Source organism: Protobothrops mucrosquamatus, unplaced genomic scaffold (assembly GCF_001527695.2).
Source record: "Protobothrops mucrosquamatus isolate PMUCROS unplaced genomic scaffold, P.Mucros_1.0 scaffold4032, whole genome shotgun sequence".
Taxonomy (NCBI): domain Eukaryota; kingdom Metazoa; phylum Chordata; class Lepidosauria; order Squamata; family Viperidae; genus Protobothrops; species Protobothrops mucrosquamatus.
Window position 1 is genome coordinate 52,411 of NW_015389967.1, and position 15,352 is coordinate 67,762.

The 15,352-nt window shown below is 58.2% G+C and overlaps 1 protein-coding gene across 1 annotated transcript in view; it reads right to left on the reverse strand.

The window, feature by feature from the left end:
• The window catches only part of HSPG2 (heparan sulfate proteoglycan 2), a 61,025-nt gene that overhangs the window by 31,994 nt on the left and 13,679 nt on the right, over nucleotides 1-15,352 (reverse strand). The window contains exons 14-41 of the mRNA XM_029286548.1: nucleotides 15,141-15,260; nucleotides 14,741-14,872; nucleotides 13,838-13,982; nucleotides 13,604-13,755; nucleotides 13,351-13,497; nucleotides 13,082-13,245; nucleotides 12,781-12,960; nucleotides 12,264-12,460; nucleotides 10,811-10,958; nucleotides 9,746-9,873; nucleotides 8,915-9,001; nucleotides 8,646-8,728; nucleotides 8,309-8,373; nucleotides 6,983-7,123; nucleotides 6,680-6,862; nucleotides 6,212-6,391; nucleotides 5,860-5,978; nucleotides 5,571-5,682; nucleotides 5,313-5,426; nucleotides 5,041-5,168; nucleotides 4,874-4,960; nucleotides 4,699-4,748; nucleotides 4,349-4,428; nucleotides 3,966-4,106; nucleotides 3,661-3,870; nucleotides 2,734-2,772; nucleotides 2,213-2,314; nucleotides 1,350-1,512 (exon numbers count right to left, since the gene is read on the reverse strand). Of these exons, the coding sequence (XP_029142381.1) occupies nucleotides 1,350-1,512; nucleotides 2,213-2,314; nucleotides 2,734-2,772; nucleotides 3,661-3,870; nucleotides 3,966-4,106; nucleotides 4,349-4,428; nucleotides 4,699-4,748; nucleotides 4,874-4,960; nucleotides 5,041-5,168; nucleotides 5,313-5,426; nucleotides 5,571-5,682; nucleotides 5,860-5,978; nucleotides 6,212-6,391; nucleotides 6,680-6,862; nucleotides 6,983-7,123; nucleotides 8,309-8,373; nucleotides 8,646-8,728; nucleotides 8,915-9,001; nucleotides 9,746-9,873; nucleotides 10,811-10,958; nucleotides 12,264-12,460; nucleotides 12,781-12,960; nucleotides 13,082-13,245; nucleotides 13,351-13,497; nucleotides 13,604-13,755; nucleotides 13,838-13,982; nucleotides 14,741-14,872; nucleotides 15,141-15,260 (3,597 nt within the window). The remainder of the gene's footprint in view (nucleotides 1-1,349; nucleotides 1,513-2,212; nucleotides 2,315-2,733; nucleotides 2,773-3,660; nucleotides 3,871-3,965; nucleotides 4,107-4,348; nucleotides 4,429-4,698; nucleotides 4,749-4,873; nucleotides 4,961-5,040; nucleotides 5,169-5,312; nucleotides 5,427-5,570; nucleotides 5,683-5,859; nucleotides 5,979-6,211; nucleotides 6,392-6,679; nucleotides 6,863-6,982; nucleotides 7,124-8,308; nucleotides 8,374-8,645; nucleotides 8,729-8,914; nucleotides 9,002-9,745; nucleotides 9,874-10,810; nucleotides 10,959-12,263; nucleotides 12,461-12,780; nucleotides 12,961-13,081; nucleotides 13,246-13,350; nucleotides 13,498-13,603; nucleotides 13,756-13,837; nucleotides 13,983-14,740; nucleotides 14,873-15,140; nucleotides 15,261-15,352) is intronic.

The window sequence follows — 15,352 nt, forward strand, 5'->3', positions numbered from 1 at the left end:
AGAAAAGGGGCTCCGGAAATTCAAGGCGGAACAAAGCACACCGCCCCTTGGAATGGAAAGCAGCCCATCCCCTCCCTTCCATCTCTTTTCTCCTTCCTTCCTCCCTCCCTCCCTCCCTTCATTCCACTCTCCCTTCCCTCTATTCCCCTTTCTTCTTTCCATTTCCCTTGCCACTCTCCTTTCCTTTCTTCCTTTCCTCCCTCCCGTCCTCCCTTTTTCCTTCCTCCCTCTCTTCCTTCCTTCCTTCCTATCCTTCTTCCTTCCTTCTTTCTTGGCTTCCTCCCTCCCTCGCTCCTTCCTTTCTTCCTCCTTTGCTCCTTCCTTCCTATCCTTCTTTCTTCGCTTCTTCTTCCTTCCTTCCTCAATTCTCCTTCCTCCCTCCCTCCCTTCCTATCCTTTTCTTCGCTTCTTCCTTCCTTCCTTCCTTCCTCCCTCCGCTCCTTCCTTCCTATCCTTCTTTCTTCGCTTCTTCTTCCTTCCTTTTTTCTTTGCTTCCTCCCTTGCTCCTTCCTTCCTCACTCCGCTCCTTAGCTCCTTCCTTCCTATCCTTCCTTCTTCGCTTCTTCTTTCCTTCCTTCTTTGCTTCCTCCCTTGCTTCTTCTTCCTTCCTTCCTTCCTCCTTCCTCCCTCCCTCCCTCCCTCCCTCCTTCCTATCCTTTTCTTCGCTTCTTCTTCGTTCCTTCCTTCCTTCCTTCCTTCTTTGCTTCGTCCCTTGCTCCTTCCTTCCTCGCTTCTCCTTCCTTCCTTCCTTCCTCGCTCCTTCCTTCCTACCCACCCACCCACCCACCGGCCCACACCGAAAGGGCTCCTGGGCAGCCAAGCGCTGGATGCTTCAACATCCGCTTGCCCAAAGCTCTGCCTGCCTGGTCCCTGGGAGGCCACCTGAAGCAATTCCAGCCCATGCAGGGGTACCTTTGGGGCCTCAGCCCCCCAGTGCCGGTTCTGGGAAGCAAAAACCAGGTGCTTGTTGGCATCAACAGACTGTCCTTTGGGAAGGCCACCTCCCTGGACTCCAGGACAGAGGAGGGGCAGCCCCACGCAGAGAGAAGGAAGGAAGGAAGGAAGGAAATGAGGAGAGGGAAAAGAGGAAGGGAGGGAGGAAGGAAGGAAGAGAAGACATGTTTTCAGCCACTCAGGTTGGCCATTCAGCGAAAAGAAAAGGGCAGGAGGGGCCTGGGGTCAACTGCCACAGAGGGGTTTGGCAAGGCCAATTGGCCCTGGGGAAAGAAAGAGGGGCTGCCAGCCCCTTCCAGCCAGAACACGTGCAGAGGTCCCAAGGCGGAAGAGGTGTACCTGGGGGGCTGAGCCGGGAGGGGCGGCCAGAGAAGGAGGGAGCAGAGAAGACCTGCCTGGGGGAGCAGCCGAGCGGGGAGGGTGCAGGGGGCCTCTGCGGGCCACAGGGGGCCTCCGCAGTTTGGCGGGTGGGGAAGATGTGGGGGGGCTGCCTTCTGCTGCAAGGCGGGAAAGCATCTCCCAGATGTCAGCATCCTGTCTCAGCTGAGTTTCCTGGGCCTGATGGTAGAGTAGAGAAAAAAGGGAAAGAGGGAGGGAGGGAAAGAGAGAGAGAGAGAGAGAAGGGAAAGAGGGAGGGAGGGAAAGAGAGAGAAGGGAAGGGAAGGGGAGAGGAGAGGAGAGGAGAGAAGAAAGAGGAGAGGAATGGACAGGAGAGAGGAGAGGAATGGAGAGGAGAGAGAGAAGAGAGGAGAGAGAGAGGAGAGGAATGGTGGAGAGAGAAAAGAGGAGAGGAGAGGAGAGGAGAGAGAGAGGAATGGAGAGGAGAGAGAGGAGAGGAATGGAGAGGAATGGAGACGAGACAAGAGGAATGGAGAGAGAGAAGAGGAGAGGAGAAGAGAGGAGAGAGAGGAGAGGAGAGGAATGGAGAAGAGAGGAGAGAGAGAGAGAGGAATGGAGGAGAGAGAGAAGAGGAGAAGAGAGGAGAAAGAGGAGAGGAATGGAGAGAAGAGGAGAGAAGAAGAGAGGAGAGAGAGGAGAGGGGAGGGGAGAGGAGAGAGAGAGAGGAGAAAAGAGGAGACGAGACGAGTCGAGTCGAGAGCAGCAATCTTCCATAGTTCTCCAGGCTCTTTCCAAATCCGCAAGAGCCGACAGGCTCACGGCTGACTCCCCATTGCCCAGGGGTGCCTCGCCTCGTCCACAGCACACCCCGGAGCCGGAGAGACTCTGCAGCTCTCCCCAGCCCCCTGGGGTCCGTTACCTGAGCAGCTCGCCTGCCCCTGCTCTGGAGGGCCAGAGGGCTGGGGATCCACCCCGCGGCCACCTCCTTCCGCAGCTGCTGCTCCGAGAGGGATGTGGAATTCTGCCAGGAGGGAGGGAGGGAGGAAGGGAGGGAGGAGGCAGGCTGGTGAGGCCTGTGCCGGCTCCCCTTCCAAAGCCGTCAGCCCCAAAGGTCTCCCCTTGTCCCCGGGGAACGCAAGAACGCAACTGCGATGGGCAGGGTAAGCCAGAAACAAGGGGAGCCGCCACACACGAGGACGGCCGGACCCGAAGAGCTGGGAAAGCACAGCCCCACTGACAGCTCCCCCCAGGATCTCAGCCCCACGTGCACCCTGGTTTTCTGCCCCCCTGTCCTCCTTCCCCTGCAGGGACACAAATCTGGAGGGACGCCGGTGCCAAAAGGATAGAAGGAGACGTGTCTGGTTCCCCGCCCCACGCCAGAGAGGTCAGGAGCTGCCCCACACTCTTTGGGGCTCCTTGGATGGGCCTGGGCCAGCATACCTTGTGGGCACGACGCATCCGGGCATAATAGGTCTCCCCCTGGCAAGCAGGTCAGGCAGAAAAGAAGGAACAAGAAGCAGGAAAGAGAAACAGAGAAGTAAAATAGAGAGAGAGCTGTCCGCTGCTTTCCCACAGACACGGGCCTCGGTGTTGGGGGGGCTCCCCAAAAGACCCCCCCCTCAAGGCCACAACGTGCCTCTCCCTGATCCTCATGGGCAGTTCTGCCCACTGTGGAGCCAAAGGGGAGGAAAGAGCCCGAAGCTGTGACGACTCTGAGACTTTGGGGAAAGATGGATAGGAAGGTTATTTTAGACCTATAGAGGCACACAGGCTGGAGGGGGGAGGGCTGAAGCCGCCAGTCGAGGGGGAGGGACACTGTGCACCATTCGCCGCTTCTCCCAGGTCAGACACAGGCACATGGGCTCCGGAATCTACCTGCGCTCTCCCGTTGACCGGGAAGAACGGCGCGTAGACCTACGTACCGCTTCACAATGCTTTTTACAGCCCTCTCCAAGCTGTTTAGAAAGTCAGCATATTTGCCCCCCAACAATCTGGGTCCTCGTTTTACCGACCTCGGAAGGATGGAAGGCGGAGTCGGCCTTGAGCCGGTCAGGATCGAACTGCCAGCAGTGGGCAGAGTTTAGCCTGCAATGCTGCATTCCGACCACTGGGCCGCCACAAATGAATGTAAACTGCCAGAGTTCTCTGGAGGAAAACTCAGGGATTTCCTGTGACCCTCCCTCCCTCTTCCCCCCCCCCATGGATCAGAAGCCCCCGATCTCAGCTACCTTCCTCTGTGGAGCAACCCTCGCTGTGGACACGCGCCCTCCGTCCTGGCCAGACAGGAGGGTTCCCCCACCCCCAAAAGCTTCCACAGAGGAGCCATCCTTCACTGCGATGCCATGTCGGGTGCCAGGTTAGCCCCGCCCTCCCACCTGGACTCACCTTGTCTCCCAGGTAGGCCTCCGGCAGCTGCCAGTAATAGGACTCCTGGCCCAGCTCCCCAAATTGGCCGTAGGAGAGCTGAGGGCCCCTGGGGGACTCCTCCACTGCAAAGCCGGTCAGAAGGCGGATGCTGCGCTGTCGGTTGACCAGCGCGAAGCCCTGGAAGTCTCCGGGATGGAAGGAGGTAGCGATCTGCGGGGTGGGGGGTGAACAGCAGGACCAGCTGAGGAAAGCCCGTCGGAAGACCCCTGATCGCCCCTAGGAGGGAAGCCCTGAGACCCCCTTACCACGTCCCGGTGGTAGGACGAGCTGGTGCACTGCTGGGTGACCCCCATGCAGAAGCAGGGCAGGCAGCCCAGGGGGTTCTCCGCACTCAGGTGGAAGTGATGAAGGCGGCAGCGGTCGCAGGATAAGCCCTCCACGTGGTCCTGGAAGGAGGCAAAGGTGCTGCTGGGGAGCAGGAAGATACACACACACACACCCCGCTCTGGGCAGAGAGGCAGGGGGCAAAGGAAGGCCGGCTGGAGCACGGCTGGAGACTTGTGGGGGGCCGAGCCTAGGAAGCTGGGCAAGAGGGGAGCAGGCCAGCACACTCTGCAGAGGGGGTTAAGTCAGGAGGGGGTGGAAAGCACCAGGGCCCTTCCCCCTGCCCTCCTCCCTCCCTGCCTACCTTACACTGGCACTGCCTGTTGGCATCACACCGGCTGCTGATGCTGCCGTGCGGGTGGCACTGGCACCGGGAGTCGGAATCTGGAGGGAGGGAGGCGGAGAGAAAAGGGGCCGTGGGCCGGTGCGCACTCTGGATGCTTCTTTCTCTCCTCCCCCCATCGCCCCCTTTTCAGCCCCTCCCCCCCTTCTGTGCCATCCTCATGCAAGGCCAGGCTTCGGGGCCTTCTTCCTTTCTTTCTCTCTCACCGTTCCAATTCCAATTCCACCCTGGCGGGAGCAGCTTCCCCTCCCTCTTGCATGGCCAACCCCCCAGTCCCCGTCATCCACTTGTCCTCCTTCCTTTAAATTCACCTGTGCAGGGTTGACCCTGACTCGGGTTCCCAACGTAGCCAGAAGCACACCTGGGCCAAGAGAGAGAATGGGCTCAGTTAAGAAGCAGAAGCTGGAGCCAGACCGGCCCCGGCTGAAAGCCGACGGGCAGCCCCACCAGCTGAGCCCAGGCCCCGAGCGCTCTTGGGCTGCCTACCGTTCACACTGGCGCCCGATGTAGCCCGGGGAACAGGAGTCACAGGTTGGCCCTCCGTCTGCATCCACAAAGCAGGTCCAGGTTTGTCTGCAGCGGCGAAAGAAGAGGAAGTCAAAGAGCCTCTCGTGGCGAGGAACGGACCACCGACGGTCACGGGGGGCACCTACTGGATGGCTGAAGGTGGCCCGTGGCAGGGGCACGGCTGGCAGTCCCTGGGCGTCCCGCGGCGGGCGTCCCCGTAGAATCCAGGTTGGCAGCGTTCGCAATGGAGCCCTTCAGTGTGGTGCTGGCAGCCCTGGAAGCAGAGGAAGCCGTGGCTCAGCCACGAGCACCAGGCCCGGGGAGGGGGTTTCTCAGGGGCCTCCTCCTCCTCCTCCTCCTCCTCCTCCTCCTCCTCGTCTGGGAACGGTTGCCGGTCTGGGGGCACCCCTGCTCCCACCTGGCACTCTCCCGTCTCCGTGTCGCACTCGGTTGCATGCCGGTTGCAACCGCAGGGCTCGCAGGTGCCCAGGTAGAGGCCGCTGGTGCTACGTGTGTACCCAACGTCGCAGTCCTGCAACAGAGGAAGGATGGGGCAACTCAACAGGAGGTCAGCTGGCCTGTGGGCTGCCCCACTTTCTGGGTGCTTTCTCCACGCCACCCCAAGAGCCCTCTGCCAGGCTCAGAGATCCGTGCCCACCCTCCACTAGCCGCTCACCTGGCAGGATGGCCCTCGGTACCCGGGCGGGCAGGTGCATTCCTCCACCTCTGGGGCTGGGTTCAGGCCCGTGGTGTGTGGCACTGCCACATCCATGTGGATGTCAGAGATCCTGTTGGAGGAAACTGAGTTAAGACCACTTGTTCTGCCCGGAGAAGGGCAGGAATGACCGATCAGCCATCAAGAACCCACCCACAAGCCCCTTGGCTCCTTCCTGTCTGGCAGAATTCAGGGACCACCCTCACCTTCACATACCCACACAGCCACACCCACACACACATCGCCCTACCTGCTCTCAGAAGGTCGCTCGGCGTAGGAGGCCCGGATCATGAAAACATCGATGTCAGCCAGCGCCATCAGGAGGTGCTGCCGGGTGGCGTTCTGCCCATCGGCACGGTGCCAGGCTTGCTAAAAGGGGAGATGGGGGAGGGGGCGGTGAATGCTGCCTTTGTCCACCAGACCTTCTCTCAAGGTGGGGAAATCAGAACGACCAAACACACACACACACGCACACATAGACAAAGCCTCCCTTCCCCATTTGTGGCTGCTGCTGCTGTGGCTGAATTGCCCCGTTGTTGGGCAGGTGGACTGAAGGCCCAGGTGAATCGAGGGCGACGTCCTGCCAGGCCAGCCTCTCTCACCTCCCGGAAGGACACCGCAAAGGTGGTCGGCTCCCCAGGCAGGGGGGCGCTGGTCGCCACGTGTTCCAGGAAAATGCCGTTTCCTTGCAGCAGAACGTCGGGCTGGCCGCGCAGCAGAGGGGAGCCGGGCAAGGCGTGGTGGGTGATGGTGTAGCGCAGCTCTCCGCCGTACGAGGTCACCTGAGAGGGGGGGGTGAAGCAGAGAGCGAGCTCAGAGCTGGCCCGCTATTTGTTCCGCCGGCAGACGGAGAGCTAATATTGGGGGGAGCCAAAGAATCGAAACCTGCACTTATTTTTATCAGGGAATGTATTTGCTGCCCATCTCGTATCCGAGGACTCTGGGCATCTGTGGAAGCCGCCTAAGAACCTATTCTACTTTCAGAGGGTCAGTCGGCACAGGAAGATGCCAGCCGCCATCTGAAACAGCCCCCCTCCCCAGGCATCCTGCCCTTCTCATCCCTGCGGCACCTTGTCTCCCTTGAAGCTCTCGGGCAGCACCCAGTAGTAAACGTCCCGTGGCAGAATGTGGAAGGAAGAGAAGGAGAGCTCCGAGCCCCCAACGAAGCGGATGCCCTCGCTGACCGTCCGGGTGTTGGCCAAGTTGGCGAGGGTGAACTGCCCCCTCTGGGCATCCTCCTGTGCCAGCTGCACCTAGAGCCAGGAGCGAAGGGGGTCAATTGTCGGAAGGGCCTCGGAGGGAGCGTCAGAGTGGTGTCTTCCTGGGAGTGCCCGCTCCCCTCCCCCCCGAAGGAGTCGGCCCGAGGGCTCTACCTGATCTCTGTTCCAGGATGAGCTGGCACACTGGCGGGAGACCCCCATGCAGAAACAGCGGAGGCAGCCATCGGGGTTCCCGTGGCTCAAGTGGAAGCTGCCCGTGACACACTCGCTGCACGACGCGCCCTGGACATTGGGCTGGTGTGAGAGAAAGAGAGAGAGAGAAAGAGAGAAAAAGAGAAAGAGAAAGAGAGAAAGAGAAAGAGAAAGAGGAGAGAAAGAGAGAAAGAGAAAGAGAGAGAGAGAGAGGAAAAGAAAAAGAGAGAGAGAGAAAGAGAAAGAGAGGGAAAGAGAGACGGAGGGAGAGAGAAAGAGAGAGACAGAGGGAGAGAGAGAAAGAGAGAGAGAGAAAGACAGAGAGAGAGAGAGAAAGAGAGAGAGAGAGAAAGAGAGAGAAAGAGCAACAGAGAGAGGGAAAGAGAAAGAGAAAGAGAGAGAAAGAGGGAAAGAGAAAGAGAAAGAAGGAAAGAGCGAAAAAGAGAAAGCAAAAGAGAGCAAAAGAGAGAGAGAGAGAAAGCAAAAGAGGGAAAGAGAGAGAAAGAGAGGGAAAGAGAGACAGAGAGAGAGAGAGAAAGAGAGAAAAAGAGAAAAAGAAAGACAGAGAGAGAGAAAAAGAGAAAGAGAAAGAGCGAAAGAACGAAAGAGAAAGAGAGGAAAAGAGAAAGAGAGAAAAAGAGAGAAAGACAGAGAGAAAGAGAAAGAGAGAGAAAGAGCAAAAGAGAAAGAGAGCAAAAGAGTGAAAGAAAAAGAAAGAGAAAGAGAGAAAGAGAGAGAGGCAAAGAGAGAAATCACATGGGGTGCCAAAACAGTGGCTGCCTCTCTAAGCAGCCTCCGCCCTAAATCCTGGCTTCCAGACAGGCATAGCTGAGGCCACCCAGCCACCTTGACCCAGCCAGCCCTCTTGCTGGCTCTCTTATCAGCCTTTCCACACTCCGGTGCTCCCCGTGTCCCCCCCCCAAGAACTTGCCAAGCAGATCCCCGGATTCGTGTTCCATGGGGCCAAGGCTTTCGAATGTTTTAATCTCACACCCTCTCCGATTCAGAGGTCAGAAAGGAAAACGAGGGCCCTGCTTGGCAAAACTCTTTCCTGAGCGTGGACCGGGGTGCTTGCACGTAGATAACACGCAGGGACTCCCTCCTAATTTGGAATTTCGGCATCCCAAAGTCCAAGTCTAAACCCTCCCTTTTCACCGGGCTGAGCCCCAGACGTCCCAGAGGTACCAACCAGCTGGGTTCTGAAACAGGGTGTGTGTGTGTGTGTGTAAGGGTCTGCTTGCAAACTGCCTCCTTTCCAGTGTTCCACCCCCAGCGCCATCAGCTTACCTTGCACCGGCAGCCCCCATCCGAGGCCTTCCTGCCCCCTCGCTCGTCGCAGGGTAAATCCTTCCCTAGTGAGACAAGCGGATGAAGGAGAGCGCCTCCCTCAGGCCCAGCCTAGTTCACACTACCCCTCTCTGGGATGTGAGGGAGGCTGTGGAGGATGGGGGGGCCAAGGAGCCGGCCTCCGGGAGAGGGAGAGATGGGGCACCCAAGAAGAATGCAGCGTAACAGCCGGGATAAAAGCAGAAATTGTAGACCGGCAAGACAAAAAACTCCCTCTCCCAGGGCGGTCAGCCCTGCTGGGCCTTGAAACAGCCCTCTGGGATCCCAAGGAGATTACCTGGAGGCGGGATTCCATCTCCTCCAATCAGCACGCACTTCCCGCCCGGCTGGATGGGGTTGCCTTCATAGCCAGGAGCACACCTGCAAGGGCAGGGACGGAAAGGGCCAGTCAGAGGTCCCCCCTCTCGGATTGGTCACCTGACCCTAACCTCACACACACACACACACACACACACACACACACACCCCAGCTAGCACAACGGGGCTGCTGCGGCCCCACACTTCTGGCTGAGGAAGGCTTTGACAGGAGAGGTCTGGGTCTTTCACCTTTCGCAGCGGCGTCCCGTGTAGCCTGGGAGGCAGGCGTCGCAGGTCGCCTGTCTGTCCGTATCCAAGAAGCACGAGTTGGAGAACCTGCCAGAGGGAAAGGACCGTCAGGCTGGCTGCCAGGGAGCCCTGCCCTGCCTCCAGCGGGCCCCACTGGTGCAGCTCGCTCCAGGAGCAGAAGTTGCACCGGTGCAGCACCTGAAGATGGCTGTGGAAAGGTGTGTATATGGAGGTTAAGGGGGAAACTGGCTTCTCCCAGCCCCTGGGAGCTGACTTCCCTTTCCTGAGAAGGGGGGTGGGACACTGGCTGAGGAATTCTGGGAGTTGGTCCACAAGTCATACAAGGGCCAAGTTTGAAGACCTCTTGACTTGTGGACTTCAACTCCCAGAATTCCTCAGCCAGACACGCCAGCTGAGGAATTCTGGGAGTTGAAGTCCACAAGTCATACAAGGGCCAGGTTTGAAGACTCGTGGACTTCAACTCCCAGAATTCCTCAGCCAGGCACGCCGACTGAGGAATTCTGGGAGTTGAAGTCCACAAGTCATACAAGGGCCAGGTTTGAAGACTCGTGGACTTCAACTCCCAGAATTCCTCAGCCAGGCACGCCGGCTGAGGAATTCTGGGAGTTGAAGTCCACAAGTCATACAAGGGCCAAATTTGAAGACCCGTGGACTTCAACTCCCAGAATTCCTCAACCAGGCACGCCGGCTGAGGAATTCTGGGAGTTGAAGTCCACAAGTCATACAAGGGCCAAGTTTGAAGACCCCTGCCGTAGATGAATGCTGAAACTGTTCCAAGCATCCCCTCTAGAAAACCTTGGCCTCCCTCACCTGCGTGGAGCTTCAGTGTACGGGCACGGGCAAGGCCGGCACGCTGCTGGGCTGGCCTGGGTGGCATCGCCGAAGAAGCCCAGCTTGCATTTGTCGCACCGCGGCCCTTCAGTGTTGTGCTGGCAGTTCTGCACGAAGAGAGAAGAGGAGGGGCAGGAAAGGGCCGTGAGAGGGCAGACCCTGCTCTGGTCTGAGTCCCAACGTCATCACCATTTGGATCTGGGACCCCGCGAGGGAGCAAAGAGCACCTCCCAAAGTTTCACGCGTTCATCATAGATGCATTTGGGGCGTTTGCAGAGCAGAAGAAGGGAAAAGATGCCTGACGGAGGAATACAAGGACTTGGGGATGGCGGTGTCCCACTAAGCAAATCTTAATTTTTTGCACTGGGTACCAAATAATGCAACGTAGCAATAGCAACAGCACATAGGCTTATATACCGCTTTGCTGTGCTTTACAGCCCCCTCTAAACAGTTTATAGAGTCAGCATTTTGCCCCCCAACAATCTGGGTCCTCATTTGACCGACGTCGAAGGATGGAAGGCTGAGTCAACCGTGAGCCGGTCAGGATCGAACTCCTGGCAACGGGTATGCGGAGTTAGCCTGCAATGCTGCATTCTGACCACTGCGCCACCACAGCCTTCGTTAGGACACTTTTTTGCTGCTTGAAACATTTCCCAGCCGTCCTCCTCGGTGCCTCCTCAGACTTTCTCCAGTCGGGACCCTACATCTAAAAGCTTCTCCTGGAGCGTCCCCTAGACTTCAGGGCCCACCCTTTGTTGTTGTTAGTTGCGAAGTCGTGTCCGACCCATCGCGACCCCATGGACAACGTTCCTCCAGGCCTTCCTGTCCTCTACCATCTTCTGGAGTCCACTGAAGCTTACGCCTGCTGCTTCAGGGACTCCATCCAGCCACCTCCTTCTCTGTCGTCCCCTTCTTCTCTTGCCCTCCATCTTTCCCAGCATCAGGCTCTTCTCCAGGGAGTCCTTCCTTCTCATTACGTGGCCAAAGTAGGCCATTAGGTGGCCCACCCTGCCCCTCCCCAACACCCACGGTCCTGCCGCTCACCAGGCAGTAGCCAGAGAAGGGGTCGCAGGAGGTGGAGTGGCCGTGGCAGCTGCAGCCGGAACAGATGCCCAGGTAAGGGCCGCTGGGCACTCGCTTGAAGTGAGGCTCGCACCGCTCACAGGACAGGCCAGAGTAGCCCACGGGGCACCTGCAGAAGAAAGGACGAGCGGAGCTGAAAACAGCGGCAGCAACAGCAGCAACTACCAGCTGCCCCTTCCAGCAGAGGCGGCGGCGGGCAAGGCGGGCGAGGAGTTAGTGCCAAGCATGCCCTTGTTCTGGCTATTTCAGAACGGCTCTGGGTGGAAGCACCTTTGCCCCGAGAGGACTAGGTGGGCATTTCAGGTCACAGCCAAGCCCGATAGGTCTACTCAGAGTTAAATGTCTTTCTCCAACACTGGCAGCACAACCAGGGATGGGCAAAGAGGGAAGAGTGACGTTTGTGGGAATCCCAGCCACAGCAAACAGGTCTACAAAATGGGGTGTTCCGGGCAGGGAGGCAAATAATGTTTGAATGCAAAAAAAACCAAAACCCCGCTGCTTCCCGATCAGGGTTGAAGCTGTGGGTCTTGGGAAGAGGGAAGGCGAAAATTAGGAGTCCTAGAGTGGCCCTGTTTTTCCAGCCCTTGTAGGCTCCCATCTCTATGATGCAGGTAAGGGGAGATGGGGAACCTTCCATTAACCCTCTCTTCCCCGTTCAGACCCTCTGACAGACTAGGGCAGGGGTAGGCAACCTTGGCTCTTTTATGACTTGTGGACTTCAATTCCCAGAATTCCTGAGCCAGCATGGCTCAGCTTGGAAACCTCTCCCTTTCCCCTCAGCATGGCTGGCTCAGGAATTCTGGGAGTTGAAGTCCATGAGTCATAAAAGAGCCCAGGTTGCCTACCCCTGGCCTAGTCTGTGCAGCCATAAGGCCGATTTAGAGCAGGGGTCTTCAAACTTGGTCCTTTTATGACTTGTGGACTTCAACTCCCAGAATTCCTCAGCCAGCGTGCACGCTGGCTGAGGAATTCTGGGAGTTGAAGTCCACAAGTCATAAAAGGACCAAGTTTGAAGACCCCTGAACTAGAGGTCATCTAGCCCAACCCCCTGCTCAAGCAGGAGAGTCGATACCAGGGGTCTTCAAACTTGGCCCTTTTATGACTCGTGGACTTCAACTCCCAGAATTCCTGAGCCAGCCACGCTGAGGGGAAAGGGAAAGGTTGCCATGCTGGCTCAGGAATTCTGGGAGTTGAAGTCCACGAGTCATAAAAGAGCCAAGGTTGCCTACCCCTGGACTAGGGTGACCCACAATAAGCTAAAAGCGTATCTGAACAAGCTAAAAGCGTATCTGAACTCCACAGCAGACTTGATTATGGGGAATGTGTGATCCAGTAGCCCCTCTTCCCCCAGATTTTGGACCTAGAGATTCCCCAGATGTAGCTCCCCCACAGCCTCCCCCCCGCCCTTTGGCACCTGCACTCCTCGACGTGATGCGCCACACCCAGGCCGGTGACCTCCGTGGTGGTGGTGTCCATGACGATGTTGCTCAGTCCCACGGTGGCCATCCGGTTATCATAAACCGTCTGGATCATGAGGGCCTCCAGGTTCTGCAGGGCAAGGAGCAGCTCCTCTCGGCTCACGGGCTCCCCGGACTCCTTCTGCCAGTTCTCCTGCAGGCATAAAACATGATCAGACAGCCCCGGTCTCGCCCGCTCAACTAAAAGCAGACCCCTGTGCGAATGTGCTTCCCGTGGCCTGCAGCTTGGCTCATTTCTTTGAGCCACAAGCAGGATCCAACGTGGCCTGTGGGTCAGGGCAGTTTCCGCTTCTAAGCAAGAGCTGCACACTCAGCATCCTGAATCCCCGGAAGCCCTAAAGTATTGGGAACGTATGTCCCATTTGGCAGGGGGTCTTTACGGGGGTCCCAGCAAGAGACAGGTGCTCTCCTTCTCCTCCCTTCCCCCCCATCCCTGGCTCCCCTGGCACTCACCTCCGTGAAATGGACCTGGCGCCGGTTGGCCACAAAGGGGTCGGGGGGCGTGTGCAGCCGGTAAAACAGCTTCTGCCCGTTGCCCACGATGACCACGTCCGGCTTCGGGACGGGCTCCGACTGGCCTCGGCCCAGGTGGTAGCGCACCGTGAACTGGAGGGAGCCTCCGTAGGAATCCACCTGCAGGAAAAGTGGGGAGCGCCAATTGTTAGTGAGAAGGTGGGCATGCAAAGATGCCCAGAGTCCCCGAGAGTCAGGAGACGGGTGGGCATTTGGGAAGCGTGGCATCTGCAGCCCTTGCCTTGTTCCCCAGGAACTGCTTGGGGAGGGTCCAGAAGGCATCGTGCGTGAGGAAGTGCCGAGAGAGATCGACCAGCCGGAACTCCTGCACGCCGGGCTCGATCTGCATCTGCGTCGAGGCCAGGGGAGGCGTCCCGGGTTGATCGAGGGAGGTCACGTTCACCCCTGGGAAGAAAGGGGAATGCAACAAGCCGGGGGGTTCAGGGAGGGCTAGCGAGTGCCACCCTTGGCCTGTCTTTGAGTGGAGGTGGCTTCCCCACACCGGCTCACCTTTGAAATTGTTGTGTTCATCGAACCGGAGGTGGATTTGTTGACGGTAGCGGCCGGTGCTGCGGCACGATTTGGCGACCCCGAAGCAGAAACAGGGCAAGCACTGACCGGTCCCTTCAACGTGAAAGTGCCTCTCGGGGCAGGGCCCTGAAGGGTGAAGGGAAGGGAGGCTCAGAGGCCGAGAGGTAGATGCCAGGGAGCAAATCCCAGCCAGGACGGAGGGGCGCGATTCTCCAGCTATGCTGCAGCTCACCTCGGCTGGGCGTGACGCTCAACACACCGTCCGGGATGCCAAAGACCATTCCCCGGGCGTTGATAGCCTCGCAGGTGTAAGCCCCCTGGTCGGCCTCCTTGACATCCTGGATGACCAGCGTCCCCCGGCCGTTCTCGCTGGTGAAGCTCACCCTGTAGGCGCAAGAGGAATTCGGCACCCTGAAGTTTTGAAGGGGGTGGGGACCAGTTGGGGGCTCGCCCGGGGCTGGCTTACCTGCGGCTGCTGGGGATATGGCCCCAGTTGAGCCTCCAGGAGATGAGGGGGGTCGGCACGCCCACGGCCACACAGGTGAAGCGAATGGTATCCCCTGAGGCAGCCTGGATGAACTCCTCCGGGGGAGTGATGACCTGTGGAGGGACTGGGGTGGAAGGGACAGGAAGCGGAGAGGTGGCGGGGAAGGGCAGTCGAGAAGAGAGGAGCGTGAATTATTTTAAAAGGGGAGGTGAGTACAGAGAGGTGGTGTAGCAATGCTTCAAAGCCTCCACTTCCAGGCAGCTCATTTGGGAGAAGAAGCTGCTGCTTTGGGGTTTCCTGGGGGAGGAACCCCAAGAAGCCAGTCCCCTGGCACTCCCTTCACTTTCCATCCCTCCCTCCAGCAACAAAGATGATCAGGGGACTGGAGGCTAAAACATATAAGAAATGGTTGCTGGAATTGGGTATGTCTAGTTTAATGAAGAGAAGGACGAGGGGGGACATCATAGCAGTCTTCCAGTATCTCAGGGGCTGCCCCAAAGAAGAGGGAGTCAAGCTGTTCTCCAAAGCGCCTGAAGGCAGGACAAGAAGCAACGGATGGAAACTCATCAAGGAGAGAAGCAACCTAAAACTAAGGAGGAATCTCCTAACAGTGAGAACAATTAACCAGTGGAACAACCTGCCTCCAGAAGCGGTGAATGCTCCAACACTGGAAGTTTTTAAGAAGAGACTGGACAGCCATTTGTCCGAAATGGTACTATAGGGTTTCCTGCCTGATCAGGGGGTTGGACTAGAAGACCTCCAAGGTCCCTTCCAACTTTATTATTATTATATGACCTCCAAGGTCCCTTCCATCATCATCATCATCATCATCATTATTATTATTTTATCCCTCCCTGGGCCTGCCAGCCTCCTCGTACTCACTGCAACCAATCTCGTCCGAGCGGTCCTGGCAGTCGGCCTCGTCATCGCACTGGTAGCTGGCCGGGATGCAGGTGTGGCTGGAGAGGCAGACAAACTGGTCGGGGCCACAGGTGTCTCCAGGGGCCTTGGTGGCTGCAGGGAGGAAGAGAGAGGGAGGACTCAACATCCTCTGCACCAGGAGTCTTTACCAGATGCCGCTTCGGGATGGCTTCGGGGGTCCTGCGAGGCCTTCATTCAGGACCAAATCTTCCCCAAACCAAGACCCGGTTCGTGATTTCCTACTTTTCAGAATTCGCCCCTTGAACACAGCCCCAGCGGACTCAAGATTTGCAGAGGGGGTCTCCCCCACAATCACAACCACCCCCACCCCCACCACCCCCGCCGAGCTCTCGGTGCTCACGGCAGTCCAGCTCGTCAGAGCCGTCGGCGCAGTCATTGTCCCCGTCGCAGCGCCAAAGCGTGAGGGCGCAGTGCCCGTTCCGGCATCGGAACTCATTGGGTTCGCAGGGTGAGGGAGTGCCTTGGAGGGGCGACAAAAGGAGAGTTACCGTTGCGGTTCTCTCTCTCTCTCTCTTCCGCACCAGGGCGCGCGCAGCCCGCCTGCAGCCCCCC